This window comes from Solea solea, chromosome 11, assembly GCF_958295425.1.
Source record: "Solea solea chromosome 11, fSolSol10.1, whole genome shotgun sequence".
In the NCBI taxonomy this organism is placed as follows: Eukaryota; Metazoa; Chordata; class Actinopteri; order Pleuronectiformes; family Soleidae; genus Solea; species Solea solea.
Window position 1 is genome coordinate 19,662,155 of NC_081144.1, and position 24,084 is coordinate 19,686,238.

Consider the following 24,084-nt stretch of genomic DNA (forward strand, 5'->3'; position numbering starts at 1 on the left):
TAGGAACTAAAATTACTTCTGGCTGATTAAGTTCAGGTCAGCTGTACGTTTCAGAGATGATGATCTTCATGCTTTGCCTGCCTGTTTGTTTGTTTATCAGTGCATCTCCTACTCCGCTCCTTCAGCTGCTGTAAACTGAGGCGAGATAGATGCCAGATTCTTTATTTATTTACCCCGACAGCACATAAACCCATACTTATACTTACACTTATACTTACATTAGCTGTAGCTGCTGTATGTTTTTCATGGAAGTCGATGCTTCCTTTATTTTTTTTTCCATGTCATCTCAATAAATCATCACCTGTCACAGATAAAGATACATTTAATTATTCTGAATTGTCACATTATCAGAATAACTTTCACACTATATCTAATACATGACAACAAACAGAGGGTTATTAAGTTACAGTATCACATATATACATTGTTGAGAATTCACACCATCTGAGTGTTGATAGTGCAAGTAATTTTCCTTGGCTTTCATTAGGAGCTGTTGTCACAGTTATTGATCACCAGCTTATATTAGAGGATTTATGTCATGTATTTCATCGAGCCTTTAAATCTAATTATGCTTTAAAGTGTGTGACCGATGGCATTTAATATGAGCGTCCCTGATTTCTACGCCTGTAGCGCTGTCGCTCCTCTACGTTGTGAATAAATGAGATCTAATTCACCGTGCAAATCATATCATATCTTGATCTGCGCTGCGACAGACCAAGGCAGCATCACAGTCCCTCACTCAGCCCGTCTTGGGCACAACTCTGGAGGGAACAGCATGCCAACCGCTGGTTGTCATGCAGAGACGGCAGCAATGCCAGTTCCCCTGTGGCTTATGGGTCCTTACGGCGAACATAGTCATCCTCTGACAAGGTGTGAAGGAGAGCAGATTACACCTGCCAGCAGGAGGGATGGCTGGAGAGGAGAAAAGAGGGGGTAGATGGAGGACACAGCAAAAGGAGATGAGAGGAATTCACTTCCTTTTTGATTGCTAGCCGGGGGTGTTTCTTGCGTTTCATTTTTTTTCCCTCCACCATTGTCTGTCACATTGGCCCCAGGCCTGGGAGCCGAATGGCGCCGCCAAAGCTTCTTGTGGTCGATTTAACACCATTTCATTGACGGAGACAAGTGACCTTTTTTGTATGTGAAGCATGAGGAAACATGAGACTGTATGACCGTGATTCACACTTACTGTCAGTATACACACACACATACATCCACACACTCTGTCCTCATTGTCTTTTGTTGTCTGTTATCAGGCAGAAATGCTCTCCTCCACCTACCCAAAGGCATCACTTTGCTTGTGATGCCTGATGGCTTAGTTTTTCTGTTTTATTCCCTCTCATACTGTCTCTGAGCATCCTCCCTGTTTCCATCACTTGCTCATTTTGATTCAGAGAAACTATTGGGCTTACACAATAGAATCTTTTTTTTTTCCTTTTTTTGCTCCCTGCCAACCCACCCACTCATGTCTCCCTCCATTTTGCACTCTCCTCCATCAAAATTGTGCCTCTCGACAAAAGGGGCACCAAGGCTTTCACACATATGAGTGGAGATGGGATCGTCTGAAATCAATAAATTTCACCCTAGGGGTGTCCACTAGTCATGTGGGTTTTTTTCCACTGTCTGTGTCCGCAGTCCTTTCAGAATCTGAAGCACACCCTCCACAGGAAGTCTGGTGTGATTGTAAAACGATCAAAATCAAGTTGAAATAACTGTGTTTAGCCGTGGGATACTTCAATTCAGCTACATTCCATGAAAAAAAACAAAAAAAACAATTTGTTGTTGAGATATTCTATGCTGCTTAGATGTTTGTAGGGTCGGTTTTGGCAAAATTAGGAGTATATATATATATATGTTGTGTACTACAGCATCCTGTCACAAACTGTAATACTAAAGACTGTATTTTGTGGCTTTATTGTGTTGACAGCACAAAGCTCTGTAGCACCAGTGTGCACAAACACCCAGTCCATACTTCATATCTAAGATAAGCCAGGAGAGGAAGTGAACATGTGATTAATTCTCTTATGTATTCTCTTACTTGACTTAAAAACCATCCTCATTAGTCAGGTTGGGAGGGAGGGGGTGCGTGGCATTAAAATGGAAGTTGTTTTCTTCTGCCTTTTATTTAGTGGTAATGAAAAACGACAGTGTTCCCACTGTTGGCCATACAGGGAAATTTATCACCTGTTTAATTTCACACTCGGGTAGGCCTGGCCTCAGCTCCTTTTCTCGACACTGACAAAGTGGCAACTGAGAGTAGTGTATCACCTACAGGGGTTTCCAGCCCTTTTTTAATTGAATAGACATTTAATAAACAAGATTATGAGCCCAGGATCACACAGTGATGCACAGTCGGTGCCCTGCTCCTTGTATCGAACCGATCAAATAAAGCGACCTCTGGAAAAAAATGGAAGGGGCCTGAAGACACGAAAAAGTGTGTGGCTGGGCGGAGCAAGAGCTCTGTGGAGTGAGATCAGCAGATTTTGCCTGCATGGTCCATCCATCACAGGGCTTGTAACCTTCTGTTGAGGCAACAAAGGATCGTTTCTCCCACCATTGCCATCTCCGGGAGCCTTCCATTCCCTCGCCTCACCAAACGTGGAGATCCATACCTCTCTATCACTATGGAAACGTTTATTTGGTCGGTTGATACGAGAGACTGATGGACGGAGTGAAAAAAAAGGCAAATCGTGTCACAGGGCATCTGTTTTTTGATCTTCACCATGGCACGTGCCACAATCAGGAGGGATTTGTTTTCAGATTAATCTCTGAGTTTACAATCCTAACTGTGAGGATGGTGTTGTGGCTAATCTGGTTTACTTCAGGTTTCAGTCCATTAGATACATTTTTACCACTCCTCTGTTTCTTCTTCTCTTTCTGTTTCCTCAGACACAGCCTTACAGGCAGCATTGACGACCACCTTCTCCCTTCATTCCTTCTATTATTTCCACTGTCAAATTCTTGTAACGATTTTTTCCCCCCTCATTCTTTTATGAACATGAATCTTATGCTATTCATTTCCTTTCTACTCTGTGCCAATGAATTATGACTTCTTAATGGAGCTTCCTTGACTAAACAGACTCTGGCTTCTGACATGATTGGCTGAATGGGAGTAGGGGATGTATTAATTGAAAGGTTCACAGGCAGTGCGGGTGGTGAGCACATGAAAGAGCAACCGCTAATTAGGAACCCTCTCCTCCCTTCATTTTTATTTATTCCATTCTAATGTCTTACCTCTTTTATTTATTTATCATGTCTCTGTTGAGGGGCCTGAGCAGAATATGAATTTGCTATTCCTGCATCTCCCTTTGACTGTGTCTTGCTGAGCTGCCTCAGTTGGCCAGCTGAGAGTCTTAGCTCTTATTTCTGATCTGTGTGGAAGTCCGCTGACTTCTCCTTTTCAAATGACATCAGAACTTTAATACCACTGATAATGCGTGTGTGTGTGTGTGTGTGTGTGTGGCAGCAGAAAACAATTAACCAGCACATTAGCCTCATCACAAAGTGGTATATTTAACATTCGGACAGCACTTCTCGATTGATAGGCTGTAACAACCACATCAAAACAAAAGTATTAGGGTTGGTTAGAGGTTAGTGGTTGTGTTAGTTTAAAATGGAGATGGAGCGAATCTGTAATAGGCTCTGATGTTTGCGGAGAATGCGGCCTTGTACACAAAGCTCCAGTTCCTTTGTTGTATAACTAATGTAATGTATCGTTGCATAGTGCCTCGTCGATCCATCCAACCCACACCACTGTATCGATCACTCAGAGCCGTCACAGCCTATTGCTGATGGCGTTTATCACAGGACAGGCCAGAGCTTAATTGGCCACAGCCTCTCCCCTGCACCATGACCTGCTTCATAATCTGCTTTCGGAGATGGGTTATGCTAAGTGGCACTCCCATCACGACGCACATGGATTTCACCATTAGAAGTGGTGCATCAATAGAGATGAATGAGCCCTAAGAGTAGAGAAGCAGAGGAAAAGATACACCTTTCAACTGTGCAGGGAGCTTTTAACAACCACGACTAGCCACCACCAGATCTGGAAGAAATCCTGGTCAGTGATTAGTGATTAATGTTAACTACCTTTTTTACCTGTAACATTACAAGTATACTTTAAAACAAATAGAAAGCCTGTCTGTCTGAGTTGCAGTTGAATATTTGCTGTAACAACTTTCTATAAACTCCCTTGAGGTAATTAGATTCCACTGAACGCTTTGCAATTAGGTGAATTCTCATATTAGAGAGCAGGCACCCAGAAAGGAGCCCCCCCCCCCACTGCTGATTTAATTGAAATGAAAAGGATGCCTCTGTGGTAGTGCAGAGATGTTGTTCCTAATTTATGTAGACATTCTCCCACCCTCGCTAGTGTTGGGTCATTATCATGTTCTACCAGCGGTGCTTTTAGTTCCCTCTTTACAACCAGTGTGAGAGAAATGTAAATGATCCAAACTTTGTGTTGCTCCGAGTACATAAACATGGACTTACAGACAAATGCAACTAGGACACATTGCATCTGATATAGTACTGATAAAGCGGCATCTCCCTTGTGTGCTTGAATGTTTGATTAATGATTTTGTGTATTTATTGTGTCTGATGCAGACTGCGGCTCAGGGGGTTCAGGCTCAGGCGTGGAGAGCTGTGAGCAGGACCGCTGTCGCGTGTTTGGAGGCTCATGGGATGAGGATGCAGAGGAGGACCGTTGCGTCTGTGACTTTACTTGCCAAAGTGTGCCTGACAAGCTGGTAGGAATCCTCCACGCACCACTCATTTTAATTTCAATTTCCTTTATCGGTGCAATCTGTCCTCATATTAACGACTCAGATTGGAACACACATCTATTATGTATACTGTAATAGCTGCAGCTACATTATATCATGTCAAAGATACAGGATATTTTTACTCATGGACACACAGACAAGACAACTTTCACCTTTTTTTCCCCAGAGCTTAATAAGCAGCATTTTTCTCATTTCTTTTGACATCTCTGTGATTATTTTTGTAGGTTTGTGGCTCAGATGGGAGGAACTACAGCAACGAGTGTGAGCTGAAGAAGGCCAGATGTGAGAAACAAGAGCACTTGTTGATTCAGAATCAGGGACCATGTGCAGGTCGGTACATTACACCATTACACCATTACACCAGTTGATGTCATTGCACAGAAGCACCCTCACCAAGACTCATTGTCATTGACATCACATTTCTCCACTCATTTCATCCACTGATGGGGTAGTAATAGTCTGCAGACGATGCAAGTCTCTGACATCACAGCTGCCGCGGCTGCCTCTGCAGTGTGATCACTGGAGCCATGAGTAAATGTACTAAAGAAGTTTGGTGGTAAAATAAGCATTTAAGAGTTCAGTATCTTTCTCCCAGGCCCTTATGTACTGATAAAAATAATGATTCACTTTTCCTTGCCAGATACTTTAAACAACTGACAATTTAAACCCTTAAACTTGTGCTCACAAGCTTGTTTCCTCACCCTTGGGATGCCATTTTACCCACTTACTTAAAAAAGAAGGGGGAAAAAAACACTTGCTGCATGTAAATGAATGCCATCTATCAGGCAGAACAGTTGTCAGATCAGCAGTTGAGTGGTAAAGGTTAGTTCTTCCTCCCAAGCTTTTCGCCTCTGATACTAGCTCAGGCTGGAGAGCAGAGCAAAATGCACTTAAGGGATTTTGTGTGATCATTCCAGCCTTTTTGATTCCCTGTGGGTCTAAAAGAGAGGAGGATGGAGAGAGTTAAAGAAAAAGTGAGAATGAGGGAGCTGTCGCTGTTTTCACACATCCCTCCAGATTCTTCTCCTTCCTAATCTGACCTCCTTGGGCACTGACTGTCACGCTCCTCTACCATCCGTGGTTAATCAATCTTTTTTTGTGGAGCTCTCTATTGGTACGAGACCTCTGGGCTCTCCTCTCTTATTGGCTAATGCAAAAAAAAACAATAAAAGAGAAACTTGTTAGTGATGTTTGGAAATTTCACATTCCACATTAGCTAGTTAAGGAAAAACTTAATTTGACCTTGTGCTAACTCTCAATAAAGTTTCTAAGTAAAAGAAACAAATTAAAAAGTATAGAGAGTGTTTTGGATATTGTGCCAACAGTGTTTGCCTGGTATAGCACCTCAAACCATCCTTTATAGCTGCCTGCAAACATCTGGGTTAAGTATTGTGGTTAAATCCAAAGAAATGCAGTACCTATATGTTTATGCGCAGATGTTCCCTTGCCGGGATACAACAGAACTGCTATAGCCAGTGCAGCAGAAAAAGCACAGCAGCAGACCTTGAAAATACAAGGGTAATATTGCCCATCACGGTGAGTTGCATTGTCCTGGACAATGGCCACTGAAGAGGAAAAACCCTTGAAGGGTGGAAGAACATATGAAATTAAAAGTTCTTGTCCTAATAGGCTCAGTACAGATAGCAGAAACGGAGCTCTGGAAAGTGGCGAGTTAAATGAACTGTGTCCAAAGACCATCTCTGGAGTGGGAAAGCACTGGAAAAGAGAGTGAGCCGAGCCATCAGCATTAGGCTGCGGCTCATATCCACACCAGTAACATTGTGATTTATGGCCCTTGTATCTCCAGCCTCCAAACTCCAAATGAGCAACACAAGAGAAAGTGATCGGAAGGGAAATAGAAAAAGACAGATAAAAAAGAGAGGAAAGGTTTTTACTGTCTATATCTGCAATTTTGGTTTTTCACTCCAAAGCCTGGAGAAAATGTGAACAATGATGTATTTGCCGCTGCCATTAAATGGACGCCTCTTTTCCTCCCACTGAATGTTTTGTTATTCTGGTCCAATTTCAGGAGAAACACCAGGTTCTGGGTACACATTCGTTTTTATTTTGTTCACTGTAGTTTTGTATTCAGAGCTGTCACACTGCAGTGTGACCCATCCATAGACAAAGGAGGTCTCCGTGCATTATGCACAGGCAGATTCCTTCACATTATGCTGTGGGATTTTATTTATTTATTTGTGTGTTTTCTGGAAGGTTGTAGGGCAACAACCACAATTCCATAATAGCAGAACAACAACAAATGAAGAGAATATGCCTCCTAGAAAGTGGCAAATGTCAGCCCGCACATTCACTAGCAGGGCCATTGTTTGTTTTCACTGGGGGTAATAGCATCATTTCCCCCTGATTTTGAGCTATTGTGTGAAAAAGTTGAAAATAGAATTGTTATCTACAAGCCGGCTGCCAGCCTCCCCACCTCTGGCCCTCAAGCCAAACTCATTGTTAGCAAAAAAGTTTCATGTTCCGCCGAGATTGTGCTGTCTAAATCCTGCTCTGATGTTAGTCTTCTTCTTTCTCTGCTTCCCTCTGTACTCCCCTTTTGTTTCTACCTCATCAGTGATTGCCGGCACTTCTCTGCCTGAGCTGAGAGTGCCCCAGCACTGCAGTCTGTCTGTGTACGGCTGTTGCTCCGACAACATGACGGCTGCCTTAGGAGTGGGTCTGGCTGGATGTCCCAGTAAGTTCTATGTTCCTTTCTGACCTTTTTAGCCCTCCCGTGTCTTGAGTTCTTGTGTGCCCTCCAAAAATGAAAAAAAAAAAAGTGTAGATAGCATCAGGCTGTCTCAGCATATTGTCTTTGACTTTGGTTCCACTTTCACAGTTGCAGAAACTGAAAACATTTCATCTTAATCCATAGAATAATTGGAATAATCTCTCTCTCTATCAACAGAAAAATGGTGATCTTGAATATTGATAGCACACAGTTGAAGGATAAAATGCTGTATCTTGCAGAAAAAAGAGAAAAATGTACGAGATGAGAAAGATACTCAGAGATTTTGTACAGAGGAATCTCACCTAAACAGCTTCCTGTCTAGTTACTCAGGGATTGGGATTCAAGTTAAAAAGGTTGAACCAGTAAAGGTTGAAAGTGAATTTTATGTTGCTCTGTTCTCCTCAGGTACCTGTCAGTGTAACGTCTATGGTTCCTACAAGGGAACTTGTGACCCAGCCACTGGTCAGTGCTCCTGTAAGCCAGGTGTTGGGGGACAGAAGTGTGACCGCTGTGAGCCAGGCTTCTGGAACTTCAGAGGCATCGTGACAGAGAACATGAGCGGCTGCACTCGTAAGCACTTGTTCTGTTGTTGACTGAGCTGGTGTACTCATCCTATTGTGATGTTACTCACCAAAACAACAACAAGTTTTTGTTTTTCAGCATTTCAACAACATTCAATTTCAACATTGTGGTTTTTCACAAATAACATTCCAGTAATTTCATAATGATCGTTCAGACGTGGTCTCCGGTGAAACCACTGTATACAAAGTAACAGGGAAACTGGTTCTGTTAAGTGTCGCATTTCTATTATTAGAGAATTAGAGAATTTTATGTATAGATCACATATTGTATATGTTAAAAAGAAAAGCTCTGACACTTTATCTAAAATTCCGACAGATGAGGAAATAATGAGGAGAGAAGAACAGAAAGAGGAGTGGTTTCCTGCTGTGAGGCTGCAGGTGCTGCTGATAAAGAGGAGGAGAGAGAGAGAGGATGGAGGACTGCTGCTAATCTAACTCTGTTTATATGCAAAATGGCTTCACACAATGTCACCTCTCTACATGTTATTGGAGTGTTTACATTAATATTCTGTACAAACACTGATGAACGACTTGAAGAGATAGACCAGAGATATTTTTATTACATGGACAATGGCAAGAATACACTGTATCTTCCAATCTACCACAAATGGTTAAAAAGAGCACATAAGAAATTAACAGTTGAAGAAGAATAAATACAGTATTATCTAAAAAAACACAAAATGCTAATGTGAAATTTTAGTTTTCTTACAGTTTAAAATAAAACTAATGTATTTAAAGGTGGAGTAAACAGTAAAAAAAAAGTGCATCATCAGTTGTCTTTAAAGCCCCTCAGTCATATTGAGCGTGTACTGAATGGACTGTATTCATTTGTATTCCAGTGAGTGCTGGGGTCAGGGCCCCTTGTTTGTCTAGGTCTAATGCAATATGGTGACCAGCTCGTACCCTGCCGCTGAGGTATCACAGGACATTCGCTTCCAAAGCTACAGGGTATTTTCAGTCAACAGCAGGAAGCCTGCAGGTGCCTCACCCGTGGCCTGACCTTAACAAGGTTTACACATACACAGCAAGCAGCAGCAGCACACTGCACACCAATACCATGTTCAGCAGAAGAGGGGGAAAACACATCATTGACTATGAACATGATGGGGTTGATGTCCTTCCCTGCGGTTGTTTTCTTGTGTTTCTGTTACATACTCCTCCACCTCCTCGTCCTCCTTCGTCTCCTCTCTCAAAGCCCACAAGGCCTAATGAACTGTTCTCCACCTTTAACACTAAGATAACTATGTACCCAAAATAAGGTTTAGAGGCTACAGTCGCCTCAAAAACACACACTATGTAAAGCAAGCTAATCCTTCCCTGACTGTCGCTGTCTGGAACTGTAATATTTTCGCTCATCAAGCTTTCTGTCCCTTGTCTCCTCTTCCACTCCATGGCAGCATGTAACTGTGACGCCACAGGCTCAGTCCGGGACGACTGTGAGCAGATGTCGGGTCTGTGTTCCTGCAAGACGGGAGTGAAAGGCATGAAGTGCAACGTATGTCCAGATGGAAGCAAGATGGGCATGAACGGCTGCGACAAAGGTAATAAGAGAGGCAACCAGTGGAGTGTTAGTAAAACACACACACACGCACACGTGCACACACACACACTTAATTCCCATCTTCTCTCTATTATTCTGAAGTATTTTTCTGTCACTCATCTGATCCGTGGATCAGCCTCGCAGTGCCCAGTTGTTTCTCTGTCTGCTCTTCACATCCATTTGGTTTATTGGCTCAGGAGTGAATGGCTGCTTGGCAGTTAATCAATAGTGATTAGTAAAATACCTGAGTGTACAAATGACACCTGTATGACATGTTGTTCATTGATGTTTTATTTTCCCCCCACCATTTTAGATCATTTATTTAAAATTCCATGTTTACACTCCAGCATAAGGACTATTGATTACACTTAGATTAAAAATGAAAACAGCCCCAGTGGTTGCACAAGCTAAAAATCCAATAGAGGGAAAGTTTAGTTCATGCTGTGGGAGCCTGTAGCTCCTTGATTAAGATGCACCATCAGGTATCGACAGGAAGTCAAACGCCTAATGAAGCCGGCAATCCTGGCACAGTGGTAGGGCACACTGCCACACACCCTGCCAGATGAAAAGCCTTGATTCTGAGAGGTGCTAGCACATGAAAGAAGGAGCCAAGGGTTGGGGGGTGCTCTAAACCCCTTTTATGTTGCAACAATGCAAACACCCTGCTCTCAAGGTTGGCCAGCGGATGCTGCTGAGCTCCCCAGCTGCAGCTCCTGCCGTGGCAACCTCCAAGGCTTCAAGACATAAAAGCCAAAGGATCCTGAGTGCACAACTGGAAGAGTACACTTCTGTACCTCAGCAAAGGAATTCAGAGAAAATGCATGGATGAAACCACAAATAAGCTGCACGGTGTGACATGAAGGCAACTTACATTGCTTCTGTACTGTGATGTCCAAGAAGCAAAAACATGTCACTCTACACATAGTGTAGAAAATCTTGCAGAGTAATAAAATATAGCTCCGACACGCAGCTGTGGGTCAGAGTCCCCGAACGACTCATGCTAGCACATCAATTTTGTTACAATTTAGAGGAAAATAAATGATGAAGCTTAACACCTTACAATTGACAGCTAGTGCCGTCCAATCCTTTGTCAGCCTGTCCCTGTGATCTGTGAAGTCAAGTGGGTGACACAAAAAGAGGATCTTGTCTTCTCGTCTACACAGCGTTCTCGTGTTTTACCTAAGTAAACAGTATGCTTTAAAGCAGCTATTCCCAAACTGTTTTCATGTAAGCGTGGGGGAAACAAAAATGCAGTGCAATTCTAAACTTGCATATCTTTTAACACGTGCGTGTAATTATTACAGCTGGGCTCCATGTAATCTTCCATCAACTTAAATAACAATTTACAAAATGAAATATCACTTGAAAATAACACATCATTTCTATTTATTAAAATCTACATAGGTTTTTGAAAAACAAAAAAGTATTTATATTTAATGACAGCCCACCTGCAGTACCGTTGTGGCCCACTAGGGCCAACATCGCTGCTTTAAAGCATACTCTTTATCTGACATCATACGTTAAAGTCACAGTAAGAGCTGCACTCGTAATATGCTGTGTTTGCACTAAAGACACAGTCATTCTTGTATGATTACATTCATACTTAATCATGCATTGAGAACTTATTTAACGGCTGTTATACAGGTGGACATTTGCTTGATCAACTAAAGTAAGCAAAAGTCTTGTAATTGTGACACATTGAGTCTTGATGCAAATGTAACCTTTTATTTAACTCCAAGTTTCACATTGCTACACATCTGAATTCATATAGCAACTATTCCCCATTAACATAAACTGTATGAATGTGGAGCTGCGTAGAGAGTGTAACAGCAGGAACCCATGTCTTCCACAGGTCCTGAGGCTCCGACGTCATGTGAAGAGTTAGCGTGCAGTTTTGGAGCTTCTTGCATTGAGGTTCACGGCCAAGCTCATTGCGAGTGCCCCTCACCTGACTGTGATGAGAGAAACAAAACAAAGGTGGGAAGAAATAATAATTTGTAATTTGATCCACAAGTTTGCAAACGGGCATGAAGAGGAAGTCATTGTTTCTGTGGCCCAAAGGGAACATGTGTTCTAAACTCCCTCCTTTCTATCTCTGTCACCATGGAGCAGGTGTGTGGCTCAGATGGGGTGACCTACGCCGACCAGTGCCAGCTGAGGACCATAGCCTGCAGGCAAGACAAGGACATCACAGTGCAACATTTTGGACAGTGCACAGGTGAGAGCCCCATCCTTGCCTCCATGCATCACACGTCGAACGAATGGCCAACTGTTGTCAAGCCCCGTTCACAAAATAATGAGCAGTGCTGTGAGCCTGAAATTATCCCTCTCCTGCTGTTTCTCCTGTTTCTCATCTTTCTGTCTCGTTCCCAGAAAGTAAGGACAGTGATGGGAAAACATATTTGGCTTGAACTGTGTCTCTACAAGAAATTACCTGCATAAAAATCAGTATGAGCAGTGATTCTTGTAAAGCCACCTCCAAGTATTTCATTGCAAATGACACATTTCTGATGAGTTAATAATATCACAGTGAAATGTTTGCAGTCCCTTTCTTTCAAGTTCTCTGAGAAAGTTTGCTTTTCTCTATAAATCTAGATTGATTTATAGGGTGGGGGTGGGGGGGGTACAGTAAGTCATGCCCTGTCTTTTTCCATGAAATGGTGGGTGGGAGCAATATCATGTGCAGAGTTGGGGAAATGTTGGGATAACAAAGAGTGTGATACTGAAGCATTATAAATCCAAGGGTTCTGCAGTTTGACTGGAGTCTGAGCTTTGCTGTGACACTTCCTCTTTGCTCTGCTGCACCTCTGTCAGGATTTAGCTACATCTTCAAACCCCCCTGCGGGCAAATGCATAAGTCATCTTGCAGCTGCATGCTGCCCTGGCACACAATGCTATGTGGGTATGTGCATATGTACAGGTTAAAAGGTACAGCCCCTGCCCTTTGGTCCAGATGCCGATGGACAATGTTTGGATCAGTGTAATAGGCGCTAGGACATGTGCCAAGGCCGCGGATTTCATGTACAGTGAAGTTGTTGTGCTGTCTGCCAGCCTGCGTCACAACAGGGTTCTAGAGACGCCGCCGGCAAGCGCAGTGGGGAAGTAGAGTGCCAGCTGTGTGGTTCTGGCTATGAGCCACTGCCAGGTGTCAAGCAATTTTGGGTGTAGAAATGTTAATCCACCTCATTGCTCAGTAGGCACAGATCAAGTGTCCTAATACTGTGTCACGAAATGCAAAGGATCCTTTTTATCCGTCTTGTGTGTGTGCTTTACTGCCATATTCAAAGGAAACAAGGCTGCTGACATGGTAAAAGTTGAATTGCAGGCACCCAAAGAAAGAAACTGAAATTATGCTCAGCAGAAGATCAACAAGGCTTTGATAAGTCCCCGAACATCTGGTAATTAGTAATTCAGTGCTGTAGGTTACCAGCAAAAGGAGTCAAAATGCTGTCTGGTTTCATGTTCCTCTGTTGCCTGGCAATAGGGGTGTAGGTTGTATGTAATCCCTAACCTAACCCTACTGCTCAGAGAAGGCAAGAAGACGCCTCACAGCAAACTCTCTCGCTATCAAACCCTCAGGGGAGGAACATACAGACGAGCACACGGGACCACCGACAGCCACAGAGGATCTTTTAATTTTGATCCCAAATGTGGTCGCACCACAGGTAGTGGCTGTGCTGCTGCTGCCGGCTCAGGGGTTAGATCTCAAGCTCATTTCACGTGTGGCTGGGTGCGAATTAGCATTTGCTCTGCCTCCACCCCTCACCACTGCTTACATGCCGAGTTCCCAGGCGCCCTGCCTTAGCACTGTGGCATGCCAATGCTCACCAAGCTGCTATGTAGTTTGACAAGAGAGCAATACCAGGGGCTTATATAAATGAATATAAGTGAATATTGATCTTTTTTATCATTTATCCCTTACAAATTTTTTTAATACTGCAGAGAGTGACTGCTACTGCACAGTCTGCCACTAATGGGCACAGCTGAGAGAAATTCTCTATCCAGAAAGAAAAGCTCCTTCAAATCCTGCTGCCGGTGACAGAGAACTAGCAACTAACTGATGTTACCCAGCTCTTTCTGAAGTCTCTCAACTAAAAGGCAGCACAGCCACACAGAGTGTGAGGAGTTTTTTTTTCTTGCTTCTTTCCAGTTTTTCTGCATAAGATGAAGCAGTATCTGAGAAATCCAGTAAAAAAGAAAAAAAGAAAATGAGAGCACCACACCACCAGAGGGAGGGTATTTGGATCAATGAGTAAATTCTAGAACCAGGAGGAAAATGACCACCAAGTTGGCAAAGACTTGCCTCTCCCATATGGTGCTATCACCTGTAGGTTTGCAGCAAATTGGCAACGAGTGTCAGCATATGGCCCCAGCAGCCCTCCGCCTGCGTGTTAGTCAGGGTTCTGTTGCTCTCACAATTTTTTCAGATATTCTTTCCCATTTTTCGAGCTCTCACTCTGTTTGTCTTGCCTTTATTCTTCCACTCCTTGCTTTGTTAACCTGTTTTTTCATGCTGATTTAATCCGGTTTCTTTCAGCAGTTTGTTCCTATCATTTCCTTTTTCTTGGCACTGTGGTTCTATTGTCTGCTCTGGTCTTGTGTGTCCTGTTTCCTTCTCCTCACTGCGCTTGGCTGACACCTCCAACAATCTCAATAAGCACTTTTCAACAATAAGTGCACAGCAGAGACAAGCCAAGATGACAGTGATTTTTTATGTCCTCCCACCCTATGACATGACTGTCCATTGCCTTACTAGAAGGAAAAAAGCAGGAACAGATGCAAATGGACTGTTAAACCTGATTAAGAGAAGCATCAGTGCCGCTGGTCTTTGAAATGTGTGCGTTGTTTCCTTTACTTTATCCAATTTCATAGGACCTCACGACTCAAGATTCGCAAGTGCACACAAACATACAGTACATAAGGCATTTCCCAGAGAGCAAGCTGTCTGACGCTAAGCTTGGTGCCTGACTGACAGGTGTATCCATGAGGAAAGGCAATGCATGCCACCCTTCTAGGTGATAACATCACCGCTCTATGCACTCCACTCCAAATCTCTCCCTCAACAAAGATCCGCCAAGCTTTAAGCTGACACCGTGCGTGCCTCCCAAGCTTTCTGCCGTCTCAGTAGGTATCGCATTTCACACCTCGGCGAATAATTGTAGATCAACTCTGCGATTATAGTAGTGTAATTAAAGCCTACACATAAGATGAATCCTAATGAAGCGCACATCTACAGTGTAGGGTTTGTTTTAATCCATGCTGACAAACATGCACTCGTGGGACATGAAGAAGTATAAGAGGAATGGCAGAGTATTGTCAAGCCTTCGTGCCTCAGCTGAATGTGAAGGACTTACGCGGTATCTCTCCGCCAACTCACTTTTCCCCCTCAGGAGTTTTTGTCCTATTTATCGTTCTTTTATCGCAGACAGTTTGTCCTTTTGCACCAGAGCTTTTTGCATTGGTAATGATGGTCTCTGCAGAGAGCCTCTTCTCTCTCCCTCTCCCTCTATTTTCCTGCCGTGTGTGTGTGTGTTTGTGTGCGTCTGTTGACAGCAGAGTGTTTGTGGTGGCGTTGATGGATGCTCATGCTCTCTGCGAGCAGCAGTCTGCCGTCTTTGAAGCCAGAGTTAAAGCTGTTTTTTTTTGTTTTTTTTGCCCCATTTCTATCAATCATTCATCACCGGAGGCGCTGGCTGTTGGTGATTAAAGCTTTGCAACTGGAAGGCAGCATTTGAATATGGATATATAATTCATAGGCATTGGCACAGCATGCAAGCAATACACAAATGCATTCCATATGTGCTCACACAAAAACATACTGCAAAACACTATGCATTGACACCAACTAGGATAGTTTAACCCTGTCTGAAAACATAACTCATCTCAAGCTGAAAAACCCTTCATTGCATTTTACTTTAAAAGCATTGTGTCATCTTTGGGTACACCTCATACTCACATCCTTTCATTTCCTAAGGTTTGCCAAAAAAGGTAAAAGATATCTTTTTTTTATCAGTTTGTGTTTATTAATGGGAGTGTGTTATTTTTTAACGTAATAATATAATGATGTAAGAGTGATATAAAAGGCCATTATCGTTCAGTAAACACAGATGTAAAGATGGTGTCAGAAGCAGTGGCTTTGATATGGTTTATTGGCTAAATTTGTTCCTTTGTATTTTAATGAGGTTAGGCACTGCAAAATCAAACATTTCCATCTTTGCTCAGTCATTCAATCATTCCTTGCTTCCTGCCCTTCCCTCCACCAGAAACCATCTCTGAACTGGCAGAGCGACCCACCCTCAATCCCCTCACCACCATCCCCAGCTCAACCGCTGCCGCTTCCATCACCACCCCAGCACCCTTTCACCCTAACATGGTGTGGGCCATCCCGCCTCCAAGGACAGAGATCAACGAGCGGCCCACGGCCACCACCCCCTTATCCACACCCACCCACAACCGTGTGCTAACAACCCACCAAGCCCCAATCCACGTCCAGCCGCCGCAGTCAACTGCTGCCACCACCGCCTCCTTGCGCAGTAGCCCCGCCCCCTCCGCCGCAGTGATCTCTTTCGAAGGCTCAGGCAGTGGGGACCCAAGTGGAGATGACCAACCTGAAGAAGAGGATGAGCAGGAAGAGGAAGCGGGTAGCGGCATTCCAACAGAGGCCAGTGGGGCAGAGGAACCTGTCGGTAAATCCTTCCTCTTTCACTTCATTACCCACAATGCTTTGTGTTTTTTTGTTTTAGGGGCTTTTTTTAAAAGTGGTTTCTTTTTAGCTAAGGTCACAACACATTAATGCCATCAGCTGTTAATTTAAAGTTTAATGAAAGTCAGTGTGTGTGTGTGTGTGTGTGTGTGTGTGTGTGTGTGTGTGAGTGTGTTCCCTCCTGACAGTACCAGCTGCAGGAGAGAAATGTCACACCCAGGCAGGCAAATCTATGTAAACACATTCTGATAGTGTCATTTCATCTCCCATAAGATGTATATCTCAATTTCAGACACAAAGAAATGCATTTGCATGGTTCACCATGCTTTTCTCCCATTGCACTCGCTCTCAACAGCTAGCAAAACAAATCCAGGCTCTGTAAAATTCACTCTCGGCAAGCTAGATGCAACTGTTGGCCCGCATCTGTGGATCTCTGGAGCCTTACTTGACAGACGGATGTGACTGAGAGATTGAGGTGTGAGTGTATATGGAGGCTGTGTATCTTGTCACATGACTAGTCTCAAATCTATCACGACATGCCCTCCTGACTGCAACAGCCAGCTGCGGTTTCTGGACCTGTACTTGGACAAAAAGGTTTGACTGAGACTTTTCAATCACAGCTTTTTTTTTTCTGTTGTTGTTTTTCATCTATACCCACCTTGGCTGACAGCTTGCCCGAGAAGGATAGGATGGATGGAACAGTATGGTCACAAAGTGCTCTTCCTCTGCTCATCCTCTTCCTCTTTCCCTCTCTCTCTCTCTCTCTCTCTCTCCCAGAGATTTATCTTCTTGTCAGAGACTGACCAGAGTGCTCAGTGACTTGAGAAGCATAATGCTTGTCTGCTAGGGAGACCTGGTGTAGCTGTGTGTATACTGCTACTGAATAAAGTGTTCTTATTGTGTGCATTGTATGAGCAGATCAGAGGATAATACAGTGCAAGGTATTTTTATTTCATATTTATGTGGTGTGCCATGACATTTTTTTATGTACATGTGCATTAACATTGACTTTGTCAGGACCAGTAGTCCTCATGGAGACCAAAACCTGGTCCGAATGAGGCGCAATCTCATTTCTGAGGAGCTGGATAAGTTTAGGTTTCAGTTGTGGTTAGGCTAAATTTAGGGTTAGGCGTTAACTGGTTATTGTTAAGTCAGGGATTATGCTTTGTTTAGGCTGTCCAGCTGAATGGAAGTCATTGCAGTGTCCTAAAATAATAGGTGTGAAAGCCTCTATGTGTATTTGGGCGTATCTCCCCCTCTTCATGTCACTCAGTTTGACCAAAGCCAAGTGCCCATATCACTGCCTGAGCATATAAATGTGAGCAGGTCAAAGGTGGTTGGTTGTATGTGTAACAATGCTCTAATGAAATTTGCACTTATCTTTGGTCTTCTGTGTTAGTGTGTGTGTTAGTGTGTGTGTGTGTGCGCGCGTTTGTGTATTTATTTGACAGCTCTCATGGCTCCTGGTGGAGTCATGCAGCATCCCCGTCCCAACACTACCACCACTCTCCTCTTCAGCCCAGCATTTGTAAATCTGCAGACCACACGCTAACAGATGCCCTATAAAGTGCCCCCTCCACCACCACCTCCTCTCTCCTCTCTCCTCTCTCCGCTCTCTCCTCCTTTTGACCGGGAGTCCTTGAGCAGAACGTCCCTTGCCTCTGACGTCTTTACGACTTGTTTAGCCTCTATAGCTGTTTGCCTCCGCAATTATTTCTAATCTCTGTATAGCCATAAACTGCGCCGCCTCGACCAAGACACCCCGCTTGCCAGCACCACTATTAGAGAGGACGGAGGTTTGCCGCTGTTACACACTCTCATTCTTCAATGAGAAACACCAGCCACTTTTATGTCCCAAGATAGCCAGATATACAGTGACTGTAGCTCAAAGGACAGTATATTTTTCCTCTTGGCAAGCCTTGAAGGCTACTGTCAGCCACCCAATCAGCAGTGAACAGTTACCGCCACCCTACCCCCAACTCATTTAAAGTGCTCTGTGTGTGACATGACTGGCAACTGTGCCTATTATGTGTTCTCTGCCTGACAAAATGAGTTCCAGGTGTAAAATCAATCCCCATGAAAATGCTATATAATCACGCCTGACAATGCCTCTATTAGCATCCAATCACTGGTCAGCAGACTGAAAACACATGACCATCTGCAAAAACAAGAGCTTGTTTAGACCCAGAAAATAAAAATCCAAAGAGTTGCAAGTTGTAGCTTTTAACTTAGGAAACACACTGAATGGTTACATCACACATCATCGTAAAATCCGCCCTCTAACATAAACTGGCTTTAACTGGTCTATTTAGCGTTACTAATTATTATGAGCTCCTGTGTATCACCCCCAGGTCCTACAGTGTCAAGCACTACTGTCCCCAAAGCTGAAGACAGGTCATCCTGTGACAACACGGACTTTGGCTGCTGTCCTGATGGCAAGACACCATCCAGCACTCCAGAGGGCACCAACTGCCCCTGTAAGTATTACCTGAATGTTTACGTTCCATATCATGTCTGTGAAGGTTGTCATTCATCTAGGTCATGGTATCTTTCAAAGGCAAGTGGACTATTATCTAATGTATGGGCAGCTGCATGGCCAAGTGCAAAGGGATCATCCTTGTAATCAACCAGTACAAATCCCAAGCTGGGTAAACATGAGCAAGGATCCGAATCCCCATTGCTCCCAGGGTGTAGATACTAAGTGCTGCCCACTGCTCCTGCACCCGGCGTGTGTATGTTCACCACTCCTGTGTAATAGAGACGAGTTAAATGCAGAGGTTTTATTTACAAATTGGTGTGTGTGCAAAAAGAACATATTCTAATTCCAATTCTAAACCCAAGAAAGTCCAGTTGCCTTCATCTACTGTTTCTCCTCTGTGTCCAATCTGGTGTGATGAGATGATATGGATATACAATGATACATGTATGAAGTGTTTTATTGTAGTTTGTGTCAATACAAACATCAACGTGATCCTAAATGAAGTTTTCTAACCAGGCTTTGTCACTGTTAAGCACTGACATCACATGCAAATGAATGACTATTTATTCTGATCCACACATCTGTTGCTCATCTTTGTCAATTCTCTTCAGTTTATGACCTTAGTCTGTTGCTGAATTGAGAATCAACACAATATGATATAAATCTACATAGCATTACTGTATAGGGAAGGGAATAGTAAGACTTTGCCATCTGCCTTGAACACCCAGCTGAACAGGTGATATTTTTTCTGCAGCACTGCGTTCATTAATCACTTCCCTCATATTTAAATTATCATATTGGCAAAATACACAAGCAGTGAAACATTAAGTCTGACATAATTAATCCATGTTTATGAATTTGACAACACCTCACACCCTGACTCTGATATTAGTCTTTTCCTGTCAGACTCCGAGTACATTTTTTTTCCCCTTGATATTCTCCATAATTTTGAATGAGGTTTGGTTTATTACAGGGAAGGGGGAACCTTTTCCTCTTTCAAGGGCCATTTACTATGTCAGCCGTAGGACGTTATTGTACACATATTTCACACTGACCTTTTTTACTCATTGGCTGGAACTGCTTGTCTTTTCTTTTTCTCTTTGCTGCAAATTTAGATGGTTGTGATGATGATGATGATGATGATGATGATGGTGATACATGCAGACAGTTTCACCTTGCTCAATCATATCTTTACCTTTGAGAGAGCCATCATGGCTAAACCCTCCCTCACATCAATCTTGGCAGTGATCACATGCACATGATGTCATTATCCGTTGTACCATTGCAGATAAAACGCATACATTGCTGGCCTTGCCCTTTTTTTTTTTTAAGTTATGGTCCACATAAGTAATCCTCTTTAAAAATGATTTGTCAAGAACTGACACTCAGGGACAATTTCGCTTTGTCTGTTGCTTGCAGCTGCACTGCGGCAACAAAGCACGCATTCAAAAGGTCAATGAGGTTTTCAGTGTCTTAGCCATCGGCACACTCACCGCTAACTCCTGCCTTGATAACAGTTTGTTAGGTCGTGATCTTGTAACAGCCGCTTGTTGGGCACTCAGTCTCACTCTGTCTCAGCCAGCGAGCGCTAACTTAATCCAAACACTTTTGTCCTTGCAACTCATCTCGTTTAGCTGCATCTTTAATGATGTCTGAGATTGACCTTTTTCAACGGAGCATGTCCAGACACACTTTCTTGTCTTTTACATTAACATAAAATCTATGAATTGACTTGCCCATCAAATTGTCTCATGAGTCATTTATGGCCTTGATGCCGCCTCCCCAACTCTGTTTAAACACTTACCATATTAGAACCCATGTGTCTTGAAGTACAAATAATCCTCTGTTTTTCTATTCCTGCATTTTCTAACTTACTGTACCTTGTTTTCTTTTCTTTTAATCTCCCACCACTTTTCTCTGAGCCATTTTCTTTATCAGTCAGTTCCACTGTTTGCAATCTCCCTCTTGAGCTATATCTCAGTCTTAACTCTCGCTCAACCCAGTCAGTCTCAATCCAGTCTTGCATCAGTTCATTTCTCTTTAGAGTTGAGTGGGAAGAGTGGAGAAGAGTCGAGAGACTTCCAGCGGCCGGCAAGCACTGGTGTACCAATCAGTGCCTTGTGCCAGACACTGTTCATAAAGATAAAAGGCTTCTCTATCTCCCCTGCCCGCCATCCTTCTGTCGAAATCTGCTCTGTGTGTGCAGACTTTCATTTCTGGCATGAACATTCCATAGCCTCCCAGTAAACCAGCACATTCAGTGCCACACTGTCCACAGCATCAGCTGGAGATATGAGGCCGCCTCTGGCCTTTCACAGCCTTCTGACATGTATTTCTTTCTCAGAATTCTCAGAATCTCAGAGTAAACAGAGGTGAAACATGGAGCACTGCATCTGTTTAGGTTGGATTTGATGGCATTTGGACCCAAAGCCAGACAGCAATAGTCGCAGGTTTTAGCTGTGAGACAACAGTTGTAGCAAATCCCTAAAGCCTGTAAATATTTATCTCAGCAAGCAATGACGACACACCAGCGATCAATACTTCATTCAGCTCAAGTGTTACCAATAAAAGCAGGCAGCGCGAAAGGCCGATCAATACGCCGGATCTTTTTTCTCTTAAGAAGGGCTTAGCCAATCCTCCACTCATTAGAAGTGAAATGACACGTCCTTCATGCTAGTGTATCCATCTGCACCGTCCAGTTTATTGACATACACCCAGTTGTCCCCTAATGAATGCAGCTAATTGTTCATTGTAGACATGAAAAGGTGAAGTGGCTAATGCTAAACAACACAAGGAGATATTTAAAACACCTTTAGAACCTGTTGAAATACTTTGTCAAGTATACCAGGTCTTTGTTTTAAATGTCCAGTGTGTAATATTTAGGGTTCGGGTTAGAGTTGATTGACTATAGCTTGCTTGTATAAGTGTTTAATCTCTTTAAAGCAAAATAATGTGGTTTTCTTAGCCTCAGAATAAGCCTTGTATGTATTTTAGGCAAAGGCCTTGCTTTATGGAAGCCACTATCCCGCTACAGACAGACCAGCCAAAGTGTACCATTAAGCAGAAGCTTACTAAGCAAACAGACATTTAAAGGATTTGTACACCCAAGTTCTAAAAATGCATTTTAGATCCTCATTTTAATTGTGAGAATATTGGATGTTGACATATCTTCCTCTGGGAAATCAATAAAGGCCTTCCACATTTAAACAATACAATACATATGACATCAAAACTAATGGCCTGCAAATGCTCATGTGAGGTTAATGACATGCTAAGGGAAGTCTTAACAAATCCATTATATTTTCCAGTTCACCAGAATCTGATAGTCAAATAGTGCTGTTCCTTCTTTTATCACTCTTTCTTTCTCTGTTTACGTCCATCACGGCAGTGGGCTAGAAAATCACTCTCTCTGATGTTTGTCTTCTTTGCAGATTAAAAGTCAGATCTCTCTTTCTCTGGCCCCTCTCTTTCTTTCTTTTTTTTCCACCCTTCATCTTATCAGCCAGACCTCATCTGTTTGCCTTTATTTTATGGCTGCCATCACATCTGAATCGATGTGTGCAGCCCGTGAAAGTAAAGACACAGGGGACGGAGGAAACAAGGGGTGTGTGTCTATTGCAGCTATTGCTGTCCTTTTCATGCAATTTTAACCAGGCTGTGTCAGTCAGTGGTCTGGTGGCATTACGGAGACAATTACAGTTATCTTTCACGATAATCATACAAGTGCTCTTCCCATTCTCCCTGTTGTTGCTCAGGCAGGGGCAGCCATGATTGATTTGGGCAATTTGTTCTGCTGATTACGAGCGGCGTGAAAGCCCGGCGTCAGTGCCTTGCATGCTCCTCTGTTCTTCACTTCACACACACACACACACACACACACACACACACACACACATGCATGGGTGCACAAATCCACTCCTTTTTCAGTTTTATTTCAAGTCGTCTCCTCTCAGGCAGCAGTACGTGGAAACTGTATAGAGAGTTGATAGATGTTGGACAACATAACCCCCAAGGTTGTACAGGGAGGCATTCTCTTTGCTGAAGAAAGCACTTTTGAGAGTGGCTTTGGGCTGTTTCGTCTTAAATGTTTGTGTGTGTGTGTGTGTGTGTGTGTGCTGTTTCTTCTTCATGTTCTTGTGTGTCTGTCTAACTTGTTGTCTTTTTACCCAGCCCTCCATGCCTTGGTCAGCTTTTGGGACACGTCTCGGTCTGGTAAAACTGGCCCATTTTCCCACCTTACCTTTCCCTCCTCTCATATCCCACTGTTCATCTCTTTCATCACCACAACCTCCACTACGTCCACCTGCAAGGGCCAAATCCCACACAGCAACGCACTCACAACCCTCCCTCTGTCAAACACATGCACAATCCATCACTAACCCAAAACCAGCACTTTGTGAAGGCAGTGGGAAGAGAGAGCAGACAGAAAGAGGTTTGAGCTGTTGTGTCTCAGTATCACATCCTTTTTCCTTGTCTCCTTCCCTTCCAGCCACCATGAAGTTCAGCGGTTTCCTACACTTGGACCGTGTGGAGGGCCAGGAGATTTTCTACACCCCGGAGATGGATGACCCCAAGTCAGAGCTGTTTGGAGAGACAGCCCGCAGCATAGAGAGTGCTGTAAGTATAACAATTATAACACAATTAGCCAGTAGCTAACATGAGTTAATATGAGCAAACCTTTAACAAGTCATGTGTAAAAAAAAAATATACACACATATGTATATATATATATATATATATATATATATATATATATATATATATATATATATATATATATATATATATATATAGTTTAAAGATTCTATGTGCTATTACCACATTGTTGTAGTTACACCACAGTAGAATTTAGGTTCTCACAACGATTTTCTCTTTTAAAGTTATTAGAATTATGGGATTAAGCAATGGATTATTTGCATTCAGTCATGCTGTGAAGTCCAGCGAGTCACATCTCTGGAAAATGTCTGAGTGAGTCCATATGAGGATATAGCTGGAAAATTGATATAAAGATGGAAAAGTGAACAAGTAGGAATATAACCGCCTCCATCATCCTTGACCCACACTCCACTCGTCACCTGAATGCTGTGGGATTTTTGTGTGTGAAAACAGCTTGTGCAATGAAAAGATGTCGCTAGAAAATGAATCCACAAGCAGTTATCACATTCTTTGCACTGCACACCTTTTAGGTCTTTGTTTGAGTTGTCACAGAAAACATCACTTTCACTGACATCAGTTCCATACAAACAGCTGTTTTCAGCTAAAAAAA

The 24,084-nt window shown here is 43.1% G+C and overlaps 1 protein-coding gene across 10 annotated transcripts in view; it reads left to right on the forward strand.

Moving 5' to 3' along the window:
- The window catches only part of agrn (agrin), a 225,728-nt gene that overhangs the window by 170,466 nt on the left and 31,178 nt on the right, over positions 1-24,084 (forward strand). For 8 of the 10 annotated variants that reach the window (XM_058643975.1, XM_058643978.1, XM_058643977.1 and 5 more), the window contains 10 exons: positions 4,606-4,748; positions 5,009-5,114; positions 7,360-7,479; positions 7,921-8,085; positions 9,494-9,637; positions 11,489-11,613; positions 11,749-11,854; positions 15,900-16,322; positions 18,691-18,816; positions 23,308-23,435. In XM_058643975.1, coding sequence (XP_058499958.1) covers positions 4,606-4,748; positions 5,009-5,114; positions 7,360-7,479; positions 7,921-8,085; positions 9,494-9,637; positions 11,489-11,613; positions 11,749-11,854; positions 15,900-16,322; positions 18,691-18,816; positions 23,308-23,435 — 1,586 coding nt within the window. The remainder of the gene's footprint in view (positions 1-4,605; positions 4,749-5,008; positions 5,115-7,359; positions 7,480-7,920; positions 8,086-9,493; positions 9,638-11,488; positions 11,614-11,748; positions 11,855-15,899; positions 16,323-18,690; positions 18,817-23,307; positions 23,436-24,084) is intronic. The other 2 variants (XM_058643981.1, XM_058643982.1) reach the window with 2 other exon arrangements.